The sequence below is a fragment of the Eubalaena glacialis genome, chromosome 5 (genome assembly GCF_028564815.1).
Source record: "Eubalaena glacialis isolate mEubGla1 chromosome 5, mEubGla1.1.hap2.+ XY, whole genome shotgun sequence".
Classification (NCBI taxonomy): Eukaryota; Metazoa; Chordata; class Mammalia; order Artiodactyla; family Balaenidae; genus Eubalaena; species Eubalaena glacialis.
Window position 1 is genome coordinate 108823079 of NC_083720.1, and position 24707 is coordinate 108847785.

Sequence of the window (24707 nt, forward strand, 5' to 3'; positions counted from 1 at the left end):
CTAGTTTACATAGGTAGGGTGATCAGAGGAGGCCTCTCCCAAGGGGCGACATTTGAAAAGAAAACTATTTGCAACAAGGAAGTAAAACATGCAGATATCAGGGGGAAGAGGGTTCCAGACAAAAGGCACAGCAAGAGCAGAGGCCCTGAGGTAGGGGAGATGTGTCCATGTTAGAGGAATAGCAGGAAGGGCAGCATAACACAGAAGGCAGCAGAATGAGTGAAGGGCAGAAAGGATGGTAACCAGGACCCAAATCATATCAGACCTCAAAAGCTAAGGTGAGCACTTCAGATGTTATTCTAAGTGTAATGGGAAGCCATTGGATGGTTGAGAGCATAGAGAGCCATGATCTAATTTACATTTTAATGGGATTGATCTGTTCTGTGAAGAACAGATTGCAGGAGTAAAAGACCAGTTAGGAGGCAATTACAGTACTCCATTTGAGCTGCATACAGCACAGACTAGGTTGCTAGTGGTAGAGAAGATTCAAATATAGATTTCTTCAAGGTTGTGCCCTGCAGGATTTGCTGGTCATTCAGATGTGGGATTTGTAAGAGGAATCAAGAATGACTCCAAGTTGTGTCCTAAGCAACCAGTGAGTGATTGAGAGAAGGTTGCACGTAAGGAAAAAGTGTCAAGAATTTGGTTTTAGACATGTTAGGTTAAAGATACATGTTAACATCCAAGTAGAACACTCACCTAGGCAGGTGAGTAGAATTAGAATTCAGGGGAGAGCCTGGAGTTACGGGAATATAAGATAATTAAGACTAGGTGACTACATGAGATCAGGTAGATATGAAGACTGTGGAGACTAGAAAAATCTGGAGGTCTGAGCACTGTTGTAGTCTAACATTAAGAGATTAGAAATGAAGGAGGATCCAGTAAAAGAGACTAAGAAGGAGGAGCCAGTGAAGTAGAAGGAAAATAAAAAGAGCATGGTTTTCCAGAAGTCAGATGTTTAAGAAGAGGAATGATTAAGCAGCTATGTTATATGATGCTTAGAGGTCAAGTAAGATGCAAACTAAGAATTGCTTAGAGGTCAAGTAAGATGCAAACTAAGAATTATCCTTTGGCTTTGATAACACAGAAGGTAGTCATTTTTGTGACTAGTTTTGGTGAAATGGTAAGGACTCAAACTATTGGTCTGAGTCCAAGAGAGAGTGGGAGATGAAGTGGAGATAAAATTTAAGGGACAGTTTTGAAGAAATTTACTCTAAAAGACAGCAGAAAAATGAGACAGAATCTGAAAGGGGATGTGGAACCAAAGGAGGATTTTTTTGTTCTAAGTAGAAAATAGTACAGCATGTTTGTATGCTAATGAGAATAACCTAGTGCATGAGACTAGTGATGCATGTGAGAGGGTAATTGCAGGAGCAAAGTCTTTGGGTGGGGGAGAGGGCTAGAATCCCATGCACAGTAGAGGTTTGACGCCTGTATAAGTGTTCAGGAGATCCATCCGTTGTAACAGAAAAAGACAGCAGAACATACGGATGTAGATTTGGAAAGTCCAGTGGTAGAAGGATAAAGAAGTTATTTCCTGATTGCTCCTTATTTCACCAAGAAAACTGAGGAAAATTCATCAGTTGAGAGGAGACGAGGGAGAAAGTATTGCAGCTTTGAAAAGAAAAGACAAGGAAGAAAATATGAAATAGTTCTCTAAGAAAATCACCAGGCAGTACTAAGAACCCACTGAGATCAGTCAGCATGGTTCTGTAGTTTCATGAGAGTTGAGGTCGTATGCAAAGGAATGATTTTAATGATGGGCCTTAGAATTCAAGTAGTGTAAGGGCAAGAGAGGGTTAATAGAGAGAAAGTGGTAGAGTCAATGGACTAAAATTCCTGATAGAGTCGGTGAATTATTTGAAGGGGAGTGTAAGAGGAAGTAAGCTAGAAAAAATAAGGAGATTAGATAGAGAGGGAATTGAAAGATAGAAATAGGAAATTGTAGAGGTGGTGCAGTTATTGTTAATAGCCAGCATAACCATGGGTGTAGATTGCTGGCTGAGGTGGAGGAGGCCAGGGTGTTGGAGCACTCTTCAATCTCTGTCACACCACCACGAATGATGACAGCAGAGTGGTGAAGACCACTGAGTCAGCCACTTAAATCTTTCATGAATAAGGGGGAGTTGACCACAGGACAATGTCTAGAGCAAAGCAGAGCAGTGGATGGTGTGAGTTCATAGCATGTACTTCAGGGAAGCTGGGGGCTCTTGGAGGAGGGGTCAGTAATGATCTGGAAGCTGAAATAAAAATCACGGGGCCTCTCTATCGCATGTCCCAGCCCACTGGTGCAGGATTATGAGAATAAAACAGCCCTGATCTGAGAGAACTGCAGGGGAAGCAGTTTTCAGAAGATGCTGGGATGTTAAGAGAAGAGGTGAAGGATGTAGATCTACCCACTGAAAGTGGGACACCATACTATATTAATATATTAAAAATAGGACTGAAATGTTACTGCAAGGGTTCTTCTGAAATGAAAAAATAAAATTTGTTTACATTCTTGATACCTTACTTGACATGACTTTTTCTTGATTAGACTTTAAATAATTGTTTTCTTCCCAACCCTTACTTTTCTCTTCTATATAGCAGACAATATGAAACACCCCTTGAAGGCAACTTAATTAATCAAGAGATTATGCTAAAACGGCAAGAAGAAGAAATGATGCAGCTGCAAGCCAGAATGGCCCTTAGACAGTCTCGACTGAACCTGTATCCAGGAGACACACTCAAAGCTTCCATGCTTGACATCACCAGGGATCCCTTAAGAGAAATGGCCCTAGAAACAGCCATGACCCAAAGAAAACTAAGAGTAAGTTGATTCTCAGGTTACTGCACCTAAACTTGGCCTCACAGGGAAATGTTATACAAAGTACTTTAAAAAATTCTATAGGTATCCTATAGGTTGCCTGTAGTTAAAATTGAAATCTCATATTAGTTTCCATTGGTGTTAACTATCTTGTTGGTTGATACTAAAATAAATATTTAGCTGTTTTCATGATTTTTTTTTTCCACACACACACACTGTATTTTATTGTTACAAGAGATAAATAGACTGACACCAAGCATTGTAAATGGATGACCACAACAAAAGCAACAATGATTGCAATTACCAAACACGAAACACACTCATACTATGTCATAATATAGACATTCAGTCCAGTAATCCTCCACTGTAACAGCTCCTTTACTTTGCAGTGAAAATTGATTTGTATATTCTTTGCCTCTGAGTCCTTGTGGGATTTTTTTTTTTTAATTCAAACAGAAAGTCACAAAAATTATAATCATCCTCATCAGTTCACTCAGTCCCATGTAATTAATTTTTTTTTCATCTTGATCTTTTGTTAGCACTTTTATGAATTCATCAGTTTTCCATTAGAGTTCTGAAAATGCTTATTCATTCGGTTCAGCAGTACAATCAGTTACCAGAAACCTGTACTTGTCAGAGTCTTTTCCATGAATTCCTTGAAGATGAAACCCTTTTATAGGAACATATTTGCAAAAGCATCAGAGTACACCCAGAACTGTCTGTAAATGACAAAAGACTTAAAAATGACCACGGTTAAAGATTTGAGGAAAGTTCATAATAATGCAATTGACAAGGAAATTTAGTTATTTCTGAGATATACATTTTAAAGTAATAACTAGAATTATGACTTATAACATTATACCAGAACCTATAAGATTTTTAGAAATTTCATGTAATGTCTGAAACATTTATATTAACATATTTCCATACAAATAACCCAATGAAACTTTAGTATTAGTTGTTTTGTTTGTTTGTTTTTTTATACTGCAGGTTCTTATTAGTCATCACTTTTATACATCAGTGTATACATGTCAATCCCAGTCGCCCAATTCAGCACACCACCATCCCCACCCCACCGCAGTTTTCCCCCCTTGGTGTCCATATGTCTGTTCTCTACATCTGTGTCTCAACTTCTGCCCTGCAAAGCGGCTCATCTGTACCATTTTTCTAGGTTCCACATACATGTATTAATATACGATATTTGTTTTTCTCTTTCTGACTTACTTCACTCTGTATGACAGTCTCTAGATCCATCCACATCTCAACAAATGACCCAATTTCGATCCTTTTCATGGCTGAGTAATATTCCATTGTATATATGTACCACATCTTCTTTATCCATTCGTCTGTCAATGGGCATTTAGGTTGCTTCCATGACCTGGCTATTGTAAATAGTGCTGCAGTGAACATTGGGGTGCATGTGTCTTTTTGAATTATGGCTTTCTCTGGGTATACGCCCAGTAGTGGGATTGCTGGATCATATGGTAAATCTATTTTTAGTTTTTAAGGAACCTCCATACTGTTCTCATGATTTCCTTTTTAAAAAAACATTAGATGGAGTTAGAGTATCTTAACTGTATATTTTAAAAGTATATTCATGAACCTAAAGTCAACTGGCTTTATCCAGTATTGTGGGAGATTGTTTTTTAATATTAAGAAATTTTTTATCCCACAAACCAAGAAGATCAGAGATAGAGAGTTCAGAGGTGGTTCAGAAGCTCAAGAATGCTATCAAGCGCATTCCATCTTTCTGCTCTGCCATTCTCAGAATTTTGACAGTAATTCTCTTTATAGTTAAAGGATGACTGCATTATCTCCAAGCATCATATCCTCATATTACAATATCCAAAGATAAGAAAGAACAAATCTTGTATCTGTGGGGGATTTTTCTTTTATGTGTTTAGTTGGTTTATTTTTCTTTCAACATATATCCTCTATATTTTTATAAGCATAAGCTCAAAATGAACGTAGTCTTTTCTCATATAAAATATCATGAACATTTTACAACTTTTATAATACTATTGTTAAGGGCTGTAAAGTACTCCCATTATGTGAACGTACTGTGTACCATAATTTATTTAATCAGTTTCCAGCTATTGGACGTTTAAAATGTTTCTAATTTGTAATTGCTATAAACATCCTTATAAACAAATACAGTATGCTAACACATATATATGGAATCTAAGGGAAAAAAAAAAAAAAAAAAAGAGGTCATGAAGAACCTAGTGGCAAGATGGGAATAAAGACACAGACCTACTAGAGAATGGACTTGAGGATATGGGGAGGGGGAGGGGTGAGATGTGACAGGGTGAGAGAGTGTCATGGACATATATACACTACCAAATGTAAAATAGATAACTAGTGGGAAGCAGCCGCATAGCACAGGGAGATCAGCTCGGTGCTTTGTGACCACCTAGAGGGATAGGGAGGGTGGGAGGGAGGGAGATGCAAGAGGGAAGAGATATGGCAACATATGTATATGTGTAACTGATTCACTTTGTTGTAAAGCAGAAGCTAGCACACCATTGTAAAGCAATTATACTTCAATAAAGATGTTTAAAAAAAAAAAAAAAAAATCCTTATAGCTAAATCTTTGCAGATAACTTCCTCCAAGTAGAATAGCCAAGTTAAAGGCAAATACCTTTTAAGACATTTTATACATATTGTCAAATTGCCCTTTAAAAGTTTCTTCCAATTTATGTTTCCTCTGATGATGCCTGTTTTCACCATATTCTTACCGACTCTGATATTATCATTCTTTTTTTTAATTATTATCACCAATTTGATAGATGAGGCAGTATCTCATTTGTATTGTTCCTTTACAAATAATTCTTCAAAAGCAAAATAAATGTTAGGAAAGTGATAAAATCTAGAATGATTTTTTTCTTTTTAGTCCTACACTAAGAAAGTATATTATCTTATTCTGTTTCGGGTTTTCTTGCTTATTTCAAAGAATCTTCTTAAAAGCATATTTGTATACCCTGAAATTGATAGAATTCAAATTTTCCTCATAGTTTTCTAAGGAGAAGAAACAGTATTGCATGGTGAAAATTACACTGAACTACAAATTAGAAGACTTGGATTCAGTTGCTAATAATTCAATTTCTAATAATATGTCCTTATGTACATTTCTAAACCACTTTGTGTCGCATTATGCTAATTTTTAAAATGTGGAATTGGGTTGTAATTTATAAGACAATGTCTAATTTTAAAGTTGTTAGATTCCAATAAAACACAACTGAATTTATTTCAAGCCAAAGGGAAGAAATTCAATAAGGCTTCATCAATTTATCATTATAACCAATACATTTGTCAAAATTAAGCAATAGGCAGGATAGCATGGGCTTCCAATAATTAAAGGCCCACATAAAGCATAAAAGGCACTATATATACACATCTTTTTGTAAAATCATAGTTTCAGAGAGCTAATGCAGAACTTTGGCTCATTAGAGAGTCTGTACCTTTATAGTATGCCACTGTTATGTGTCATCTCACTAAAAACCTGTGTTACCTTTCAGTCAGTCGGTGTCTGCTTTCTTCGTCAGAGACATGCTATATCAATGACTAGAGAATTTGAACTATTGGTCATTGAAGGACCACATAGTGTTGTTTTTAAAAAAAAAAAAAAAACAGCAGGAAGGGGGAATTCCCTAGAGGTCCAGTGGTTGGGACTCTGCGCTTCTACTGCAGGGGGCCCAGGTTCGATCCCTAGTGGGGGAACTAAGATCCTGAGAGCCGTGCAGTGCAGCCAAATAAATAAATAAGTAAATAAAATTAAAAGAGTAGGAAGGCTATATTTTTGAGGCTGAAAATAGTACTAGTATTAGGAGGAACAATTTCACAATTGAACTAATGTTATTTCCCCAAACATAAATTTTTAGTTCTTTTTTTTTTTCTGTATTATTTTTGTTGCAGACAAATTTTTAATGTTCATACTCTATTGCCTTATTTGATCTGTATCAAATTCTGTGTTTCCCATGGCAGACTATTGTCATTTCTTCTACTCTGTTTCTATTCTCATTTAAAATGTGTCCTACTGGTTCGTTGAGTATTAACAAATGCTTACTGTTAAACTTTTACTTAAATGTTACCTGTCACATGTTCCACACCTGGCTGTTGGATAGAATTCCCACATCAAGCAACCAAATGAACTGTACAGTGAAATGCAAAGAAGAAACCAACTAAAATAAAACTCCAGTTACCCCGCATTAGTTCAAACACATGCATGCATGAAAGCTCGCCCCCCCGCACACACCACCTGCCTTTGGCCTCAAAATTAGCCCTGCGTTCATTCTACCTTTTGCCCATTTGGACATAATTTTTCCGTCTATTCTGAATGCTGCTCCCTCCTGGAGTCTAACTTGTTTTAAGTTATCTCTTCAACCAATTCTCCCCTCTAGGCAGAAAACCCTGGATATACAAGACATAAAGGGAAAGAGTAGCTTGAAAAGAAGTAAATGCAGAATGTGGACTCTACTTTCCCCAGCTCCTGAGATATTATTTTCTTACTAGAAGCAGCAATAGGGAGCAGAGACTGTGATACTTATAATATCCCTAGTTGTCACTAATTAGAACAAAAAAGTACAGGATTCCAAGAACTTGATTACAGATGGATGTGTCTTTTGTAATATCAAAATAGATGTTGTCCAATAACTAAGACTTGTTTTAGGACAAATTGAATATCACTCTCTGAAATAATGAAATTCTGTTCAATAACTTTACACATTAACATTATTAAACCAAATCCTTATGTGAACTTGACAACTCTATATTACTTCAATAACTGAGACTGCTATTTTTTTATTTTGGGGAGTTTGAGTCTACCTGGAGTCCAAAAAATGAAAACCTTTATTTATGTAAAACAATATAAAGCCAAGCTTTATATTTTACGTTGCTGGTAGAAAGTGAAGCTGATAAAACTTCTATTCACACTTAGTGTAAGGCACATTCCATTCCCGTTCTTGGCAAATTCCACCGTACTTCTTTATTGAAGGTTTTTACATTTGTTTCAGATCACTAGTTCTAATATGGTGGCCTTACATGTAGTTGTTTATTATTATTATTACTATTATTATTATTACATTATTTTCCTTTCAAGGAAAGAGCTAGAATAAATGATAAAAACTATTGATTCTACTTCTGTGATTCACAGAATTTCTTTGGCCCTGAGTTTGTGAAAATGACGATTGAACCATTTATATCTTTGGATTTGCCGCGGTCTATCCTTGTAAGTAATAAAACCACTTAGTGTCACTTTTAGAAAATAATTTTAGTAATGATTTTTTTAAAACAGTAAAATTCTTACAATGTTTACATTGATAACTTCCATTCATTTTTTTCAATTGTAGACCAAGAAAGGGAAGAATGAGGATAACCGAAGAAAAGTAAACATAATGCTTCTGAGTGGACAGAAACTGGAACTGACTTGTGATACCAAAACTATATGTAAAGATGTGTTTGATATGCTTGTGGCCCATATTGGCTTAGTGGAACATCATTTGTTCGCTTTAGCTACCCTCAAAGGTACCAAGGCATTTTAAATTCAGGGTATAGTATGGAAACTTGGCAACAACGACTTCCTATATCTGTTCTGCCTAACCTTTTTCTGGGAAATATTAACTACATGGATATGTCAGCATTGAGAAGTAGGAGTTAGGAACTCCCTTCCTTTTCCTAACTAGGTACATTGTTTTAATAGCCATGTCTTTTTAGCATCTTCTGTACCTGATCATGAAGATTTTTCTCTGGCATTGGCTATATAAACATAGATTTTAATTGTTATATTTTGTGGACCATAATTTTGCCTACATATGTACCCTAGAAATTAGTATTCTGCTAATATGAGTTTGAATATATAGCAGGACCCTATTTCTGAATTTCCATATCAACTTCTTCAGCTTACTATCCTAGAAACAGTGTCTTCCTAAATGTTGTCAGTTGATGACGGAAAATAAGTCATTTCACATTTTTTAAGCATTACATCCACTGACCTGTGACGTTCACAACCACGGTGGTCTCAGAACACAGATTCAGTAGAAGCTGCTGCTATTTATCAATTAGAATTGTCATAGCAATAAGAAACCCCTTGGGGACTTCCCTGATGGCACAGAGGTTAAGAATCCGCCTGCCAGTGCAGGGGACATGGGCTTGCGCCTTGGTCTGGGAGATCCCACGTGCAGCGGAGCAACTAAGCCCGTGCACCACAACTACTGAGCCTGTGCTCTAGAGCCCGTGAGCCACAACTACTGAAGCCCATGCGCCTAGAGCCCATGCTGCGCAACAAGAGAAGCCACTGCAATGAGAGGCCCATGCACCGCATCGAAGAGTAGCCCCTGCTTGCCGCAACTAGAGAAAGCCCACACGCGGCAACAAAGACCCAATGCAGCCAAAAATAAAAATAAATAAATTTTTTAAAAAAGAATTAGTTTTTTTTTTTAAAAAAGCCCTTTGGAGCTGGGTTTAAATAAATATTTCTTTAATATTACTATATTTATAAATTACTCTTCAATATTTCAGATTCCTGTTTACCTCAAAATTTAAGTTAAAAAGCTTTGACAACAAAGTACAATAAATTATAATTGAAGGATCAAATCACCCTGAAACCCTACAAGATCAGGATAACACCATCTTTGTCATACAAGAAATATGTCTTTCAACTTAGTTTACTGAATTCTTGTTCCTTAAACACTAATAATTCATTTTGTAGAGTCATCCAATAAATATTCGATTAGTGCCTGTTGATGTTCTATCAGTTTACTAATTACAGTTTTAAGACTAATCATGTAATACTATCTGTATAAAAATATTCAATTAGTCAGAATTTTTTTTTTCTTTTTTTTTTTTAAATTTATTTATTTATGGCTGTGTTGGGTCTTCGTTTCTGTGCGAGGGCTTTCTCTAGCTGTGGCAAGTGGGCGCCACTCTTCATCGCAGTGCGCGGGCCTCTCACTGTCGCGGCCTCTCTTGTTGCGGAGCACAGGCTCCAGACGCGCAGGCTCAGTAGTTGTGGCTCACGGGCCCAGTTGCTCCGCGGCATGTGGGATCTTCCCAGACCAGGGCTTGAACCCGTGTCCCCTGCATTGGCAGGCAGAGTCTTAACCACTGCGCCACCAGGGAAGCCCAATTAGTCAGAATTTTGTATCTAATTTTGTATCTAATTTCTTAAACATTCTGGATAAGTCAGATTTTACTGACTAATCTTTTATTTGGAGAGAATCAAGAATTAAATGATGACATTAAAACTAAAAATAAAATGATTATTGTTCCTTCTAGGTTTCAATGGTAGCTCAACTATAACAAATATAGCTAATATTTATTGAATGCTTACCATGTGCCACGTGCTTTAAACTACCAAGTATTTTATAACCATTATGTCATTTGATCTCTACAACAACCCTAAAAAGCAGGAATTAGTACTATCCTGATTTTACAGACAAGAAAATTGGTGTCTAGATAGGTTACATAATTTATTCAGTATCACACAGGTAGTAAATTATGTGACCTGGAGTTGAATCCACGTCTGTCTTCAGAGCCCTCATTTATAAAAGACTGAGCCATACTGCCTTCCATCCATATGCAGTGCCTCAGAATTCCCTGCCATACTTCTTAACAATCCTGTTTTATTCTGGTGTAAAACTGTTCTGTGTAAGTCTGACCAAAAAATGAAGAAATTAAAAGAAAACATGAAAGTATTTTTATTTTATCTGAATATTTCTCATTCTGTTCTAGATAATGAATATTTCTTTGTTGATCCTGATCTAAAATTAACCAAAGTGGCCCCAGAGGGATGGAAAGAAGAACCAAAGAAAAAGAGCAAAGCCTCCGTTAATTTTACTTTGTTTTTTCGAATTAAATTTTTCATGGATGATGTTAATCTAATACAGTGAGTACACAAGAGTTTCTATGTTTCTCTTTTTGGCCCCTGGTCTTTTGACCCTTTAGTTTACTGATTTATTTTATTCTGAATTATTTTGAATTATTTTAAATAATTATTGAAATAATTATTTTCAATAATTATTTTATTATTGAATTATTGAATTCTGATCAATGATATTATTTTATTCTGATCAATGATAAAGTCTTATTTATCATTGCTTATTATTTTATTCTGAATTATTTTATTCTGATCAATGATAAAGTCTTCTTTATCATAAAAGAAGTATTTCCTTCAATATAGTTTATTAATTTCTTATACTTAATCATAAGCCATCTTGGCAACTAAACTTCTATGCCAATAAAAAAAATCACCCCAAGATTCAAGATCAAAAGCCTAGATGTTGTGTGTATTTGTTTTCCCAGACATACTCTGACCTGTCATCAGTATTATCTTCAGCTGCGAAAAGATATCTTGGAGGAGAGGATGCACTGTGATGATGAGACTTCTTTATTACTAGCATCCTTGGCTCTACAAGCTGAGTATGGAGATTATCAGCCAGAGGTAGGATTTATTTTTTTCTCCAGGACAAATTTTGCATTGGTGTTCTTATCATCAGCATGATTAAAGACTAAACCTGGTTGAGGTGTTTGCTGTTTATATCTGGAGATCTTTGAGGCTAGTTTGGTGCCTCAGAATGACCGAGTTCCCCGTGTATATTGGTTATTTCAAATCATGCAGTGTGGGATTTCTTTCTTCCTTCCTTCCTTCCTTCCTTCCTTCCTCCCTCCCTCCCTCCGTCCCTCCCTCCCTCCCTCCCTTCCTTCCTTCCTTCCTTCCTTTCTCTCTTTCTCTCTTTCTTTCACTCTTTCTTTTTCTTTCTTTCTTTCTCTCTTTCTTTCTTTCTCTCTCTCTTTCTCTCTCTCTCTCCACCCCCCTCCCTCCCTCCCTCCCTTCCTTCCTTCCTTTCTTTTTTTTTCTGTTTAAAAATTATCCTGTTTCAGAGTTTTGGGATATCTAACACTTACCCTTCCTTCTCCCTATTTCTAACTAACAGATACTAGACATAAGGGTTACCAGCCAAATCTGGATCAAAGGGGTCTTCCACCTTCCACATGGATCCATGCAGTGATAGGCTGAGAACCCAGCAGAGCTCACTGTATGGAGGATACATGTTCAAGGCCAAATGCACCTGAATACAAGTGGACCTAAGAGGAAGCAGGGAGCAAGAAGAGACTGTGCCACTCAAGCAGCATCCTTCACAACATTAATCCTTAACTGTAGTGACATTTGGCCTTTGATTGTCAGTCTCTCCTCAAGCTTGCTGATCAGTTCAGTCATTCTACTTCACTGAATAAAAGAGAAAGAGATGCACTTTCTCTGAAACTCATTCCTCAGAGAGAAGTATAAATAGGAGTACCTTATCTCTTGTTGAGGCAAGAACTTTAAGATAGGAGGAAGAGGGCAAACAGAATTTCTTACAAAAACACTCTCCTTCTAGGTTCATGGTGTGTCTTATTTTAGACTGGAGCATTATTTACCTCCCAGAGTGATGGAGAAACTTGATTTATCCTATATTAAAGAAGAGTTACCGAAATTGCATAATACCTATGTGGGAGCTTCTGAAAAAGAGACAGAGGTAGAATTTTTAAAGGTAAGCATGCAAGATTACAAATGATAAACTTTGTATCTTTTTCAAAGTAAGGAAGAAGTGTTGGAAGACATACATCTAAAAGCTCAGGTGCCAATAACTGATGCTGTATGCTTTATCTCAGCTCATTTATTCCTGACTAAAACCATGGTATTTTAATTCTCATTTTGTAAAAGAGAGAACTGAGGCTCAGAGAGGAAATGTAATGTTCCCAAAGTCAGTGGCTGATATGTGGAGCAAAACTATGATTTGAACCCGTATCTATCTGGCTATGGATTATATGCTTTTATCCTATTTCATACTCTCAAAATCAAGATATATTATAAAGAAGAAACAATTGGATTTTGTGACTGTCTGGATAAGAAAGGCAAGTTGAAACTAATTCTAGAGTTGTTTTGCTTTGTTTTTTCTTAAAAAGCTTAAGATTCAATTATATCTTCTAAAAATAGTCTTTCCATTAATGCCAGCTAATTCACACAGGGGAAGGGGGTTAGAAAAATTGATTTATAGTTTCAGTTCTGCCACCATGTTCCTATAAGACCTCAGATGAATAACAGTGCATTTATGATCAGAAAAGACAGTACTATGCAAACTTCCAATGTGAACAGCAAATATATGATAATATTCTATTGAGAAGAGAAAATTCAGAATATTCTCCCCTTGGGGGGACTTCCCCAGTGGTCCAGTGGTTAAGACTCCCTGCTTCCACTGCAGGGGGTGCAGGTTCGATTCCGGTCAGGGAACTAAGATCCCATATGTCCTGTGGCGTGGCCGACAAAAAAAGAAAAGAAAAGAAAAGAGTATTCTCCTCTCAGTAATTAAAAATAAAAGAATATTCTCCTCTCAGTAATTATTCTCTAATTACTGTTAGCTCCCCAGGATGTAACAGCATGCCTTAAATTTGCTGCTCCATAATAAGGGAAGGGAGCCAAGTTTCCCAGCCCTACCAATATCTATAAAGGGGTTTCATTCACAGACTTATACCACCTTTAATCTAGGATTCATGGTAAGAAAGGCAGGGTGGTTTGTTTTAAGTTGACTCTACTTTTAAAGACATTACCTTATGTACTTATTTTTTTCCTCGGTTATTACATGTTTATACTTGTAGGAAGTAAATATCAAGTTATATTTTTACTAATAAAGGTAGAAGACAGATTAACACAGCAGAAAGAATTTGCGTGGGGATTTTCAGACAGTCTTGCATTTGACTTCTTGTTTCAACCAGCTGGGTAAACTTGAACAATGTACTTTAACCTCTCTGAGCTTCAGTTTTCCCCATATAAGTAGTGTGCTTAATGCATAGTAGGCTGCCCTTCTCCTTCTAATAATGTATCCTGTTACTCCTTTTCTCTTCAGCTTGAGCATCTTTCTTCTAACCTAAGAATTTTTTTAAAAATCTCATTAATATACCCTTCCAAGGTTACCCTTCTGCTATATATCATATTGCCTCTGAAAAACTTTTATATCTTTTTGTAAATCTGCTTTATTGAGGTATAATTTACATACAATAAAATTGACCACTTTTAAATGTTCGATTCAGTGAGTTTTGAAAATATATATACAGTTGAGCAACCATTTCCACAACCATGATAAAGAACAAGGGTTAGCAAACTGTGGTCTGCCTATTTTATAAGTAAACTTTTATTGGAACTCGGCCATGCTCATTTGTTTCCCTATTGTCTGTATCTGCTTTCACACTACAACAGCAGGGTTAAGTAGTTACAGCAGAGATCATATGACCCACAAAGCCGAAAATGTTTCCTATCTAGCCCTTTAAATAAAAAGTTTGCCAAAAATATAACACACTTCCAACACCAAAAATCTCCCTCATGTCCCTTTCCATTCAGTCCCTTCCCCCCTATTCCTAACCTCTGGCAAATACTGATCTGCTTTCTATCACCATAATTTTTTCTTTTCTAGAATTTCATTTAAAGAATCATATATTGCATAGTCTTCTGTGTCTGATTCTTTTCACTTAGAATAATGCTTTTGAGATTCATCCATGTGTGGTGTGTATAGTAGTTTGTTTATTATGGCTGAATAGTTTTCTGTTGTACAGATATGCAACGATTTGTTTATTTTTTCTTTAGTTGATGGATATAAAGCTGCTTTAAACACTCAAATACACATTTTTGCGTGAACATATGATTTTTCTTTTTCTTGAGTAAATACCTACCATTAGGTTTGCTGGGATCTATGGTAAGTGTATGTGTTACTTCTGCAGAACTGCCAAATTGTTCTCAAGTGGTTGTACAGTTTTACAGTACTACCAGTAATGTATGGGATTTCCAGTTGCTCTACACCCTTAACAACACTTGGTATGCTTAGTTTTGTTTTCTTTTTTTTTTCATTTTAGCTATTGAAATAAGGTAAGTAGTGGTTTATGATTGTGGTTTTAATTTGTATTTCCCTAATTACTGTTATTTTGAGCATCTTTTCATATGTTTATTTGTCGTTCGTATATCTTCTTCGTTGATGTGTCTAATAAAATCTTTTGCCCATTTTTGTATCTGGTTATTTTGTATCTGAGAAGTACGTATTCTTTATGTATTCTAGATACGATTCCTTATCTCCCAGTCTGTGACTTGCCTTTGTTTTCCTATCATTGACTTTTGAAGTGCAAAAGTTTCTGATGTTAATGAAGCTTCAATTTACCAATTTTTCCTTCTGTGGTTCCTGCTTTTTATGTCCCGTCTAAGATATCTTTGTCTAACCCACAGTCAAATATTTTCTAAATTTTCTAGTTTTAGCTCCTGTATTTAAGTGTGTTATCGTTTTGGGGATAATTTTCATATATTGGCTAAAGTAAGGGTCAAGATTTATTTTCTTGGCATATGAATATCCAGTTGTTCCAGCAACATTTGTTTAAGAGACTATCCTTTCCATATTAAACGACATTGGTACAACTTCCGTATCTTTAAGTCACCTTTTCCAAGGTGCATTGTTATGTTATGGTATTGTTCCAACAGGTCTGCCAAAGACTGACAGAATATGGAGTTCATTTTCACCGGGTGCACCCTGAGAAAAAGTCACAAACGGGAATACTGCTTGGAGTCTGTTCTAAAGGTGTCCTTGTGTTTGAGGTTCACAATGGAGTTCGCACATTGGTCCTTCGCTTTCCATGGAGGGAAACCAAGAAGATTTCTTTTTCCGTATGTCCATTTTAACCTCTCTTGATTCTACATTTACATTGGTGTTGTCGATTTCAAATGTAACGTATTAATTGACTTTCCTTAAGCGAACTTTAAACCCTGGCATTTAGTAGAGCTTATATGTCTTAATACTATTTAACTCTTCTTTCTTAGTTGTGAGAAGTATTACTGAGATTTTGTTTTTGGTTTTCTCAGAAGGTGATTTTTAAAAGAATTCTTAGCTGGTTATATGCTCAATTAACTTTAGTTAAATTACAACCAAGTTGACTTCTCTGTTAATTCAGAACTTATTCCAGGGTACTAATACTTCTCACATGGAGAAAACCCTCTAATGTATTTAAGATTGATAATTATCTTAACCCCAGTGAACTTTGTCTAGTTTAGTAATAGGTCCCTCACAGAACTGTATTTGAATCTCAGTGGTCCAGAGATTTACTGACTTTTATGAACTAGCCTCAGGACTTTCTACAGTTTTAAGTTTTAGTGTGTAGTCTCTGGAGATAAAGTTAGGAAAGCAATTTTTAGAAAATCATGTTTATGAAAGATAATGAACTAAAAAAGCATATTTTGATTTTGGAAGTAGGTGGAAAATCTGAACATTGAAGTGTGATTGGCAAACCCCAGAGGTAAATCAAAAATCTGTTCAGGTATTTGTTTTCCTAATGGTATTCAGGGACTACTGACATCTTTAGTTTACATTTGGGCTGAAATATGGTCTCACCAGAACAAACAATATTTATAAGGTTATAATATCAAAGCCCCAACTGACTGTGGATAATCTTCAACCTACAGACCTTTGGAATCATTTCTAGACCTGAGGGTTAGTTGGTTGGTTTCCCCTGAAACCCAGAGGTACCACTAAGATTACCACATAATAATGTATTCTCTCAGGAAATCCCAGACCATCCTCATCTTCCCAAGATTGTCAAGATCAGGAAATTACCTAGGTTTAACTTACCTTCCCCAATGAAAATGCTGGCAGAGCAAGTGCCTAGAGGAAACCTTGATGAATTAAATGCAAATCTAATTTGGACCAGTTTTAAAAGGGCAACAAATCAAATAATCATCCAGCATTCAGCCATCACTTGCCAGCTATCACATCAGCCCTGCAATAAAAATAGAACTAGCTATGATTAGCTCATTTTTAAAGATCTCCAGTAATAAAGAATAGCCCACATTTCCCTGCAAACTATTCCCGTCTTTAACAGAACTTGTTTATCCTGTAGTTCTTTCTCTAACACAGAGCTCTCTTTTTTAAACTCTCCTTTTTTCTTCCACTGGCCTCTGGGGAGATGGAAAAGTTACCCTTCGCCCTTCTCATCTCTAACAACTGAATTTCCTTAGGCACATTTCTTGTCCAGTCCATCAGTTAACACTTAGGATCAATTATCCTTATGATTTGTTTCAAACCTGTACAGCTTTACAACTGTGGAGTTCAACATCCTTGGGAATTACTTGATAGTGGTTAAGTGCAGGGTTTGTTAGGAGAAAAATTCCCCAACTATTTGAAGAGTTACTAGGAATGCTACTGGTAGTCAGGATACTAGTTTGGTGCTACTATAGTTTTAACTCCTCTCTAATACTTGCTGATTTCCTTTTCTTAAGAAAGAGAGAACAGGGTTCCTGAGATTTCATTGGTAACAACATCTAGCAAGAATTTAATAGTCTTATTTTGTTTTTAAGACCAGGAATTATGAAGGTGGCACCTGCAGGATTGAAGTTTGAGTAATACTCTGTTATCATATCTTTTGTGAGTCTACGAAATTTGACTTGTCTGAGCCTATTTCTGCATTTGACAGCAAGACAAGGGACATGATATAGAGGAACTAATTTGTACAGTAGAGAAGCCAAGAGCTACAGTAGAATCTAGCTGGGCTTGAGCAATTCTCCAGAGACATTAGTCTTAGATCCCTGACATGTTGAATGCTAGTCTTTTAAGGCATATGGATCACTGCAAGCCTTACCACATAGGTCGCAATATTTCAGGATGTCCTCTTACATAAGAAACATTTCGTTTTTAAGAAACAGGGAGATAAAACTGATTAATGATTCTCTTCCTTTCCCAGAATTTGGCAAGAATCACTGTCTCTAAGTATTGATGTGTTTCATCTCTCAGCCCAGCGGTTATGTTATCTGGTGTTTCTGCATTCCAGCATTTTCCTTAACTTCCCACATCTTCCATCCCAGCCTTCATGCCACCAAGATTTTTCTTGACTGAATCACAGTGCTTATTATTGCATATTAATATCAGTTTTTGTTGAACTTCATTTTCTTTATCTAAGGTGGTAGAACATATATTTCTTGTAATTTCTTTTTTAAATAGTTTTGGTGTTTGTAAACATTGCAGTAAACTCAAAATATCAGTAATCTTTAAAGGAAACTATTTCCCTTGCTGGTGGCTGGTATACAGTCTATACAATCTGATTTAGGCTACAATTTCTAAAAGTGGCAAATAATATTAATTTCATTTATTTCCTAAATTTCTAATAATATAGGGTTATATTTTCCTATATTTATATTAGATATAGGTCAATGAGTATTCATGCCTAATAATGTGAAGTAAAAATAATATCTGTACTTACTCATTGTTTCTAAAATTTGGTCATGCAATGAAGTGATAGGAAAATATCCTAATTTTAAATACCCTTGATTAATATTGTAGAAAAAGAAAATCACATTGCAAAATACATCAGATGGAATAAAACACGCCTTCCAGACAGACAACAGTAAGATATGCCAGTACCTGCTGCACCTCTGCTCTTCCCAGCACAAGTTCCAGCTGCAAATGAGAGCAAGACAGAGCAACCAAGATGCCCAGGATATCGGTAAGGAGAAGCAAACTGTGTCAGATGACTCCAGGGTCGATGCATGATTTTTGCCACAAACTTTAAAAGAACTTCCACTTTTAGGATGAAAATGACAAGGTATGTAGATGTTAAATGACTAAGTCAAGTTCATAAAGGCGTCATAAATGAAGCTGAGATGTCAACTTCATGTTTATTTTGAAAACAGCACCCCTCATCAGTCAGGGAGTACCTGTTGAACTGTCTTGTGCTGATTGTTAGGCTAGCTGATGTAAATATTGTAAAAGTTTCAGACACATTCTCTACCCGTAGTAAACTTACACACTGGGAGATAAGACCAACAAACATGAAACAGTAATACAAAATAGAGGGTCAAGATTTCAATAACAGGTTATATTGTACAGTCTGTATGATATACACTACAGGAGGAAAGGGAGATCAGAGGATAGAGTATGTGAGTGGTGGCACTTGAATTGGAATTTGAAGGACAAAAATAATTAAGTAGGTTGACGATAAATGGAAGGGCTTTCCAGATAAGGGAAAGAACATGGGAAACAAGGCAGGGGGCTCTGCACCCAGCATGGGGAAGTCATGTACCATAACAGTTTTGGGGGTGACAGATTTCAGTTTTACTTGGTCATGTCCCTGTTCTGAAACTGACGTGAGTAACCATAGTACCAATATAAGTGCTCAGGAGAGTGGTTTCAGTTCCTTTTGAAAAGGAACCAACAGAAGAAACCAATTTAGCTCTGAAGAAAATCTCAATCGGAACTGAAATATTTAAAGCTTACTCTGCAAGACCACGTGTAGAGATTAAAGTTGTAGAAAGTCTGGTTCTGCATATTAAATTCTTATAGACTTCAGTGAGACACTTTTTTAATCAAGAATTTGATTAAAAAATTAAATGTAATAGCACTGATGACTTTGTGCAGCAGAGCCCTATGAATTCTTTATCCGAACCTTCCCCTGTAGGATCAGACTGAGGTTATGGCAACCTATGAATAAATGTTTCTCAGCCTTTCAGAATCAAGATGGTAGGGGCTGTATACTGATTAAAAATGAAGATTCCAGAAACCTATGTGACACTTAGTGAATCACAGTCTTTGGGAATTGGGTCCCTGGAATCTGCATTTTAACAGGCTTTCCTCAGTAATGATTTTATGCATGCTACAATATGATAACTGTTGCTGTAATCACATTATTCCTTTTCTTTCCCTGCTTTGCTCTGCTAAAAAATTTGTATGCTCTTATATATTTTCAAAGTATACTGAAATATACAGAATGAAGTAAGTCAGAAAGAGAAAAACAAATACCGTATGCTAACACGTATATATGGAATCTAAAAAACAAACCAAAAAAATGGTCATGAAGAACCTAGGGGCAAGACGGGAATAAAGACGCAGACCTACTAGAGAATGGACTTGAGGATACGGGGAGGGGGAAGGGTAAGATGGGACAAAGTGAGAGAGCGGCATGGACATATATACACTACCAAACGTAAAATAGCCAGCTAGTGGGAAGCAGCCGCATAGCACAGGGAGATCAGCTTGGTGCTTTGTGACCACCTGGAGGGGTGGGATAGGGAGGGTGGGAGGGAGGGAGACGCAAAAGGGAAGAGATATGGGGATATATGTATAGGTATAACTGATTCACTTTGTTATAAAGTAGAAACTAACATACCATTGTAAAGCAATTATACTCCAATAAAGATGTTAAAAAAAAAAAAAGAGAGAAGCCACCACAATGAGAAGCCTGCGCACCACAAGGAAGAGTAGCCCCCGCTCGCTGCAACTAGAGAAAGCCTGCACGCAGCAACAAAGACCCAACGCAGCCAAAAATAAGTAAATTAAATAAATAAATTTTAAAAAGTGTAGTGAAATAATCAAACTTATGAGAGCCATTGATATTCCTTACTTAGATTAATATTCTATTCAAGTCAGAATTGAAAAATTGAAGGTTACATTATTATAGATGTGGTATAGGGTGCTATAGTGAAGAGTCAGAAGACAGAACTATGAACCAGCCTTCCACCCTCAACATTTCAATGATATATTGTGGTAGTTAAGAACATGAACTGTGGGGCAAGACTGCCAGTGTTCAAACCACGCTCTCTTACTTGCAAGCTCTGAAACCGTGGGCAGGCGACTCAAACTCTCTGCCTTAGTTCCCCATCTGGTAAAATGATTATCATAATGATACCAACATCATAAGGTTATTGTGAAGATGAAATGAATTCATACATGTAAAAGTGCCGGCACAAAATAAGTATTGAATTCATTATCCTTATTATCATGATCATCAACATTGTTTTACCACGACTACCACTAGTTATAGTAGTAGTAGTAGGATGACCTTAGGAAAGTAACTGACGTTTTGAGGTCTCATTTTCTTCACCAATGAAGTGGGAATGTTCTACATATCTCAGTTTTCCCCCTAAGAACACAACTATGTATCCTTAAATTCATATGTAAAAGGACTTTAAGATGGTATTATCTACATCTATTCCCTGATTTTGTTAAGCCTTGAAAGGAATTATTTTCTGCTTGGAAGCAGCTTAGAAGTAACTACCTGCCTACTTAACTGTCTGTACTAGACAAGTGAAAATAACCGGTGTTATCTATTGGAGGTTGATGGGCTCACAAGTGTATGTTGCTTCTTTAGAGTCATAGAATATGGGTGCTAGAAAAAACCTTAGAGGCCATTAAGTCCAAAATTTTACTGATGAGGAAACAGGTTCAGAGAAAAGAGTGTCTCACTTAACCTCATAGTTAGAGGTCAAAGGAGACTAGAACCTGATCTCTTAATTCCTAATCCAGTAGTCTTTCTATTTGATAAGTTTCCAGAGAACTAATTTGCATGGAATTAAGTTAAGATTAATATTCATTTACTGAGCACTTGCTACATGCTAGGTGCTATGGGTTACAAAAATAAATGAAGCCCCTCTCCTCAAAAGAGCATACAATTTAGTTGATGATATAAGGAAATACAAAACAAGTACAAGAGACTGAATAATAGCACAGTGTGGATTGCAGACTGAGTGTGGAACTAACAAAGGCTTTGAGTTCAAATTTGAAACATTAGTAATAGGAGGTAGGTTCATTCTAATGTCCTTCCCCATGCTGGTGGTCCATGTTGGAGTCCTTTCCAGGTGAAAGGCAGTAGGACAGTAGATAAGTGGGTGGTTTATTATTCTGTCCCATGGATATGTGCAACACTTTAAGTTCTACCCAGGAATGATCTATGAATGGATTTGAATAGCATAATCCTTGGTATGTTTACAAAATAGATATAACCTAAGCTGAACTGGTGGTCCCTATGCCTGCCAAAGTCTGGTCTACATTTTTCTTTAGGGTGAAGAAACTTTTGGGTATAGAGGCATTTCCCAGTAGTTGAATCTGTTTAAGACTCAGTTTTTGCGTCTTTGAATAAAGTCTCCTCTCAAAGTAAAAGAAAATAGAATTAATGTTATCTGCTCTCATAAAAACTCTATTTGAAGCTAAAGATTATACTGGGAATTTTAAAACAAAAGTTGTTTTTTTAATTGTCATGTTTTAACTTGGTGTCCACTTCTACTTCGGAGAAAGAATGTTGAATTTTCCTGGTGATGAGACATGTTTATTTTTTTTTTAATATCTTTATTGGAGTATAATTGCCTTACAATATTGTGTTAGTTTCTGCTGTACAACAGAGTGAATCAGCTATATGTATACATATATCCCCATATCCCCTCCCACTTGAGCCTCCCTCCCACCCTCCCTATCCCACCCATCTAGGTCGTCACAAAGCGTCGAACTGATCTCCCTGTGCTATGCAGCAGCTTCCCACTAGCCATCCATTTTACATTTGGTACTGTATATATGTCAGTGCTACTCTCTCACTTAGTCCCAGCTTCCCCTTCCCTCCGTGTGTCCTCAAGAGACATGTTTATTTAAACTTCATTCTAATGCATGAATATGAAAGAGTTGCATTGTTTTCCTATCTGTTTACTCCTGAGATGAAATATTGATTATTAATCTTCCTAGGAATTAGAAGATAAATGAAACAGAATCTTAAGATCTAAATCAGCAACATTTGACATTCTCTTTTTAAAAAAACAAGTTTTCGCAGCTGTTTTACATAGTGGTCAAGCTGTATTGGTACTTTCCATAGGGAGACCAATTGGGGTGCCTTGTGATGTGGATTACTAATGCATGAACAACCAAACCATTTGAAATTCTGTGCTTCTGGTCCTTTATATACATGAAAGGATTTTGATGCCAAAATTCTGTGATGCAGTGCTTTCGTTTATAGCCTCAAATGTTCCAATACTGACATGAAATTGGTTCTCACAGAACAGAATAGCCAATCACTTGTTATAAGGTATCTCTAAATTTGACCACTAAAAGAATACTTTGGATATGTATTTAGGAGTGAAAGGAATTTAAGCATAAAGGGAACCCCAGCTCCTTAATCATGTTAATTAACAGAAACAAAAAAGACAAGTAATGTGTGATTCTCTTGTGGCCCCTTGGCCTCAGTTAAATCAGGAAAAGTCTACAAGGTGGGGAGGTGGTATTGGCATAGTAATGAAATGACAGAAAATTTGCCATAAAAGGCTTTTGTTTCGATTTGGGGGTTTGGGGTTTTGGGGTTTTTGTTTGTTTTTGTTTGTTTGTTTTTTAGTAGTAGTTTTATTGAGACCTAATTCACATACCATACAATTTACCCACTTAAAGTGCACAATTCAATGATTTTTAGTATATCCACATTGTTAACAGAGTTGTGCAAACATCACCACAATCTGCCATAAGCTTTTAAAAATATAATAAGAACTTTTTCTCTGGGCAAAACTCTCCTCTGCACAGCTTTTTTCAGGCATGATCTCACTATATTGGCCTATCCAGGTTTTATCTCTCCCTCTCCCCATCCTTGGTTTGCTGGTATTTTAGCAGAGACACTACTAACGTTAAAATTTTCTCTGTCAAATGTCATTCTCCTTTCTAACTGAAAATTGTATTGGGGTCAGCAAGCCTGAATGAAGCCCAAACATTATTAGATCCAGGAAAATCACTAGATGAAGTAAGGCAATGCTGCCCAGGCCCTGGCTGTGAGAAAGCTACAAGGATGGAGAGATGGTATGAAAACCAGAATCTTCCAACCTCCTTTTTAAAATCCTCAATTGCCACTCTTTGAAAGCTACCTACTTCTGATGGCAATCAAAAAGATTAAAAATTGCATGCTCTTTTTTATTTATTAAAATAGCTCTTCTCATAAAAGGTTCTATGGTGTTTCCGTCATGTAAAGCAATCCTATTTCCTTGTAGAGAAAGCTTCATTTAGGAGCCTGAACCTCCAAGCAGAGTCCGTTAGAGGATTTAATATGGGACGAGCAATCAGCACCGGTAGTCTGGCCAGCAGCACCCTGAACAAACTTGCCATTCGACCTCTGTCGGTTCAAGCTGAGATTCTGAAGAGGCTATCCTGCTCAGAGCTGTCGCTTTACCAGCCATTGCAAAACAGCGCAAAAGAGAAGAGTGACAAAGCTTCTTGGGAGGAAAAGCCTAGAGGGATGAGTAAATCATACCACGATCTGAGTCAGGCCTCTCTCTATCCTCATCGGAAAAATGTCATTGTTAACATGGAATCCCAACCACAAACCACTGCGGAGTTGGTAGGAAAACCGTTTCACCAGATGGCAAGATCTGATACAGAATCTTTGGCAGGATTCACAAAACTTAATAAGTAAGAACATACTTAACTAACCCAAACTACATATTTGTAAATTCTGCATTTCCTACTTTTGCTTTTGTTTTGACAATTTATTATTTTCATCATACTTTTTTACATTGACACTTCCCCCCCACCTTCCTTTTCCCTCTTTAGTTCAAAGTCTGTTGCAAGTTTAAATAGAAGTCCTGAAAGGAGGAAACAGGAATCAGACTCCTCATCCTTTGAAGACCCTGGTCAAGCATATGTTATAGGTCAGCAAAAACAAACTTACCTTCTTTCTCCCTTACCTCATGCTCATAATGAAGTGAATGAGACAGTGTTAATTACCAGGAAATTATTTTTGGTTTTATGTCCTAATTACCAAAACTTTTTGTGAATATAAAATTTTAGGCTACTTAAAAAGTACCAAGTCAAATCAAAAATTGATTTAACAAGTGATTGCCTCATGGCACAGACTGTTAGCTTTCTCTTGGTCACAGTTAAAGGCCATGACATTCTGACCAAGAGAACCCAGGTAGTCTGGTGCCATGGCTTTAGATAGCCTTCCTTTGGATTTTCCTTACAGTCTTTGAGAGTGGACTCCACTAATGCTATTTTTTTTTTTTTAAGAAAAGTTTATTTAGGGTACTTTCAGAATGGAATTGTGTCTAGAAAGAGATAGTTTTATGAAATGTGCTATGTAGAAATTCTTAGTTGATTTAAGTTTTCTCAAT

The 24707-nt window shown here is 36.6% G+C and overlaps 1 protein-coding gene across 12 annotated transcripts in view; it reads left to right on the forward strand.

Moving 5' to 3' along the window:
- Positions 1–24707, forward strand: part of PTPN13 (protein tyrosine phosphatase non-receptor type 13) — a 226512-nt gene that overhangs the window by 126339 nt on the left and 75466 nt on the right. For all 12 annotated transcript variants that reach the window (XM_061192478.1, XM_061192479.1, XM_061192482.1 and 9 more), the window contains 10 exons: positions 2587–2809; positions 7959–8033; positions 8155–8329; positions 10535–10688; positions 11105–11243; positions 12181–12333; positions 15300–15482; positions 18145–18307; positions 23589–24006; positions 24148–24245. In XM_061192478.1, coding sequence (XP_061048461.1) covers positions 2587–2809; positions 7959–8033; positions 8155–8329; positions 10535–10688; positions 11105–11243; positions 12181–12333; positions 15300–15482; positions 18145–18307; positions 23589–24006; positions 24148–24245 — 1781 coding nt within the window. The remainder of the gene's footprint in view (positions 1–2586; positions 2810–7958; positions 8034–8154; positions 8330–10534; positions 10689–11104; positions 11244–12180; positions 12334–15299; positions 15483–18144; positions 18308–23588; positions 24007–24147; positions 24246–24707) is intronic.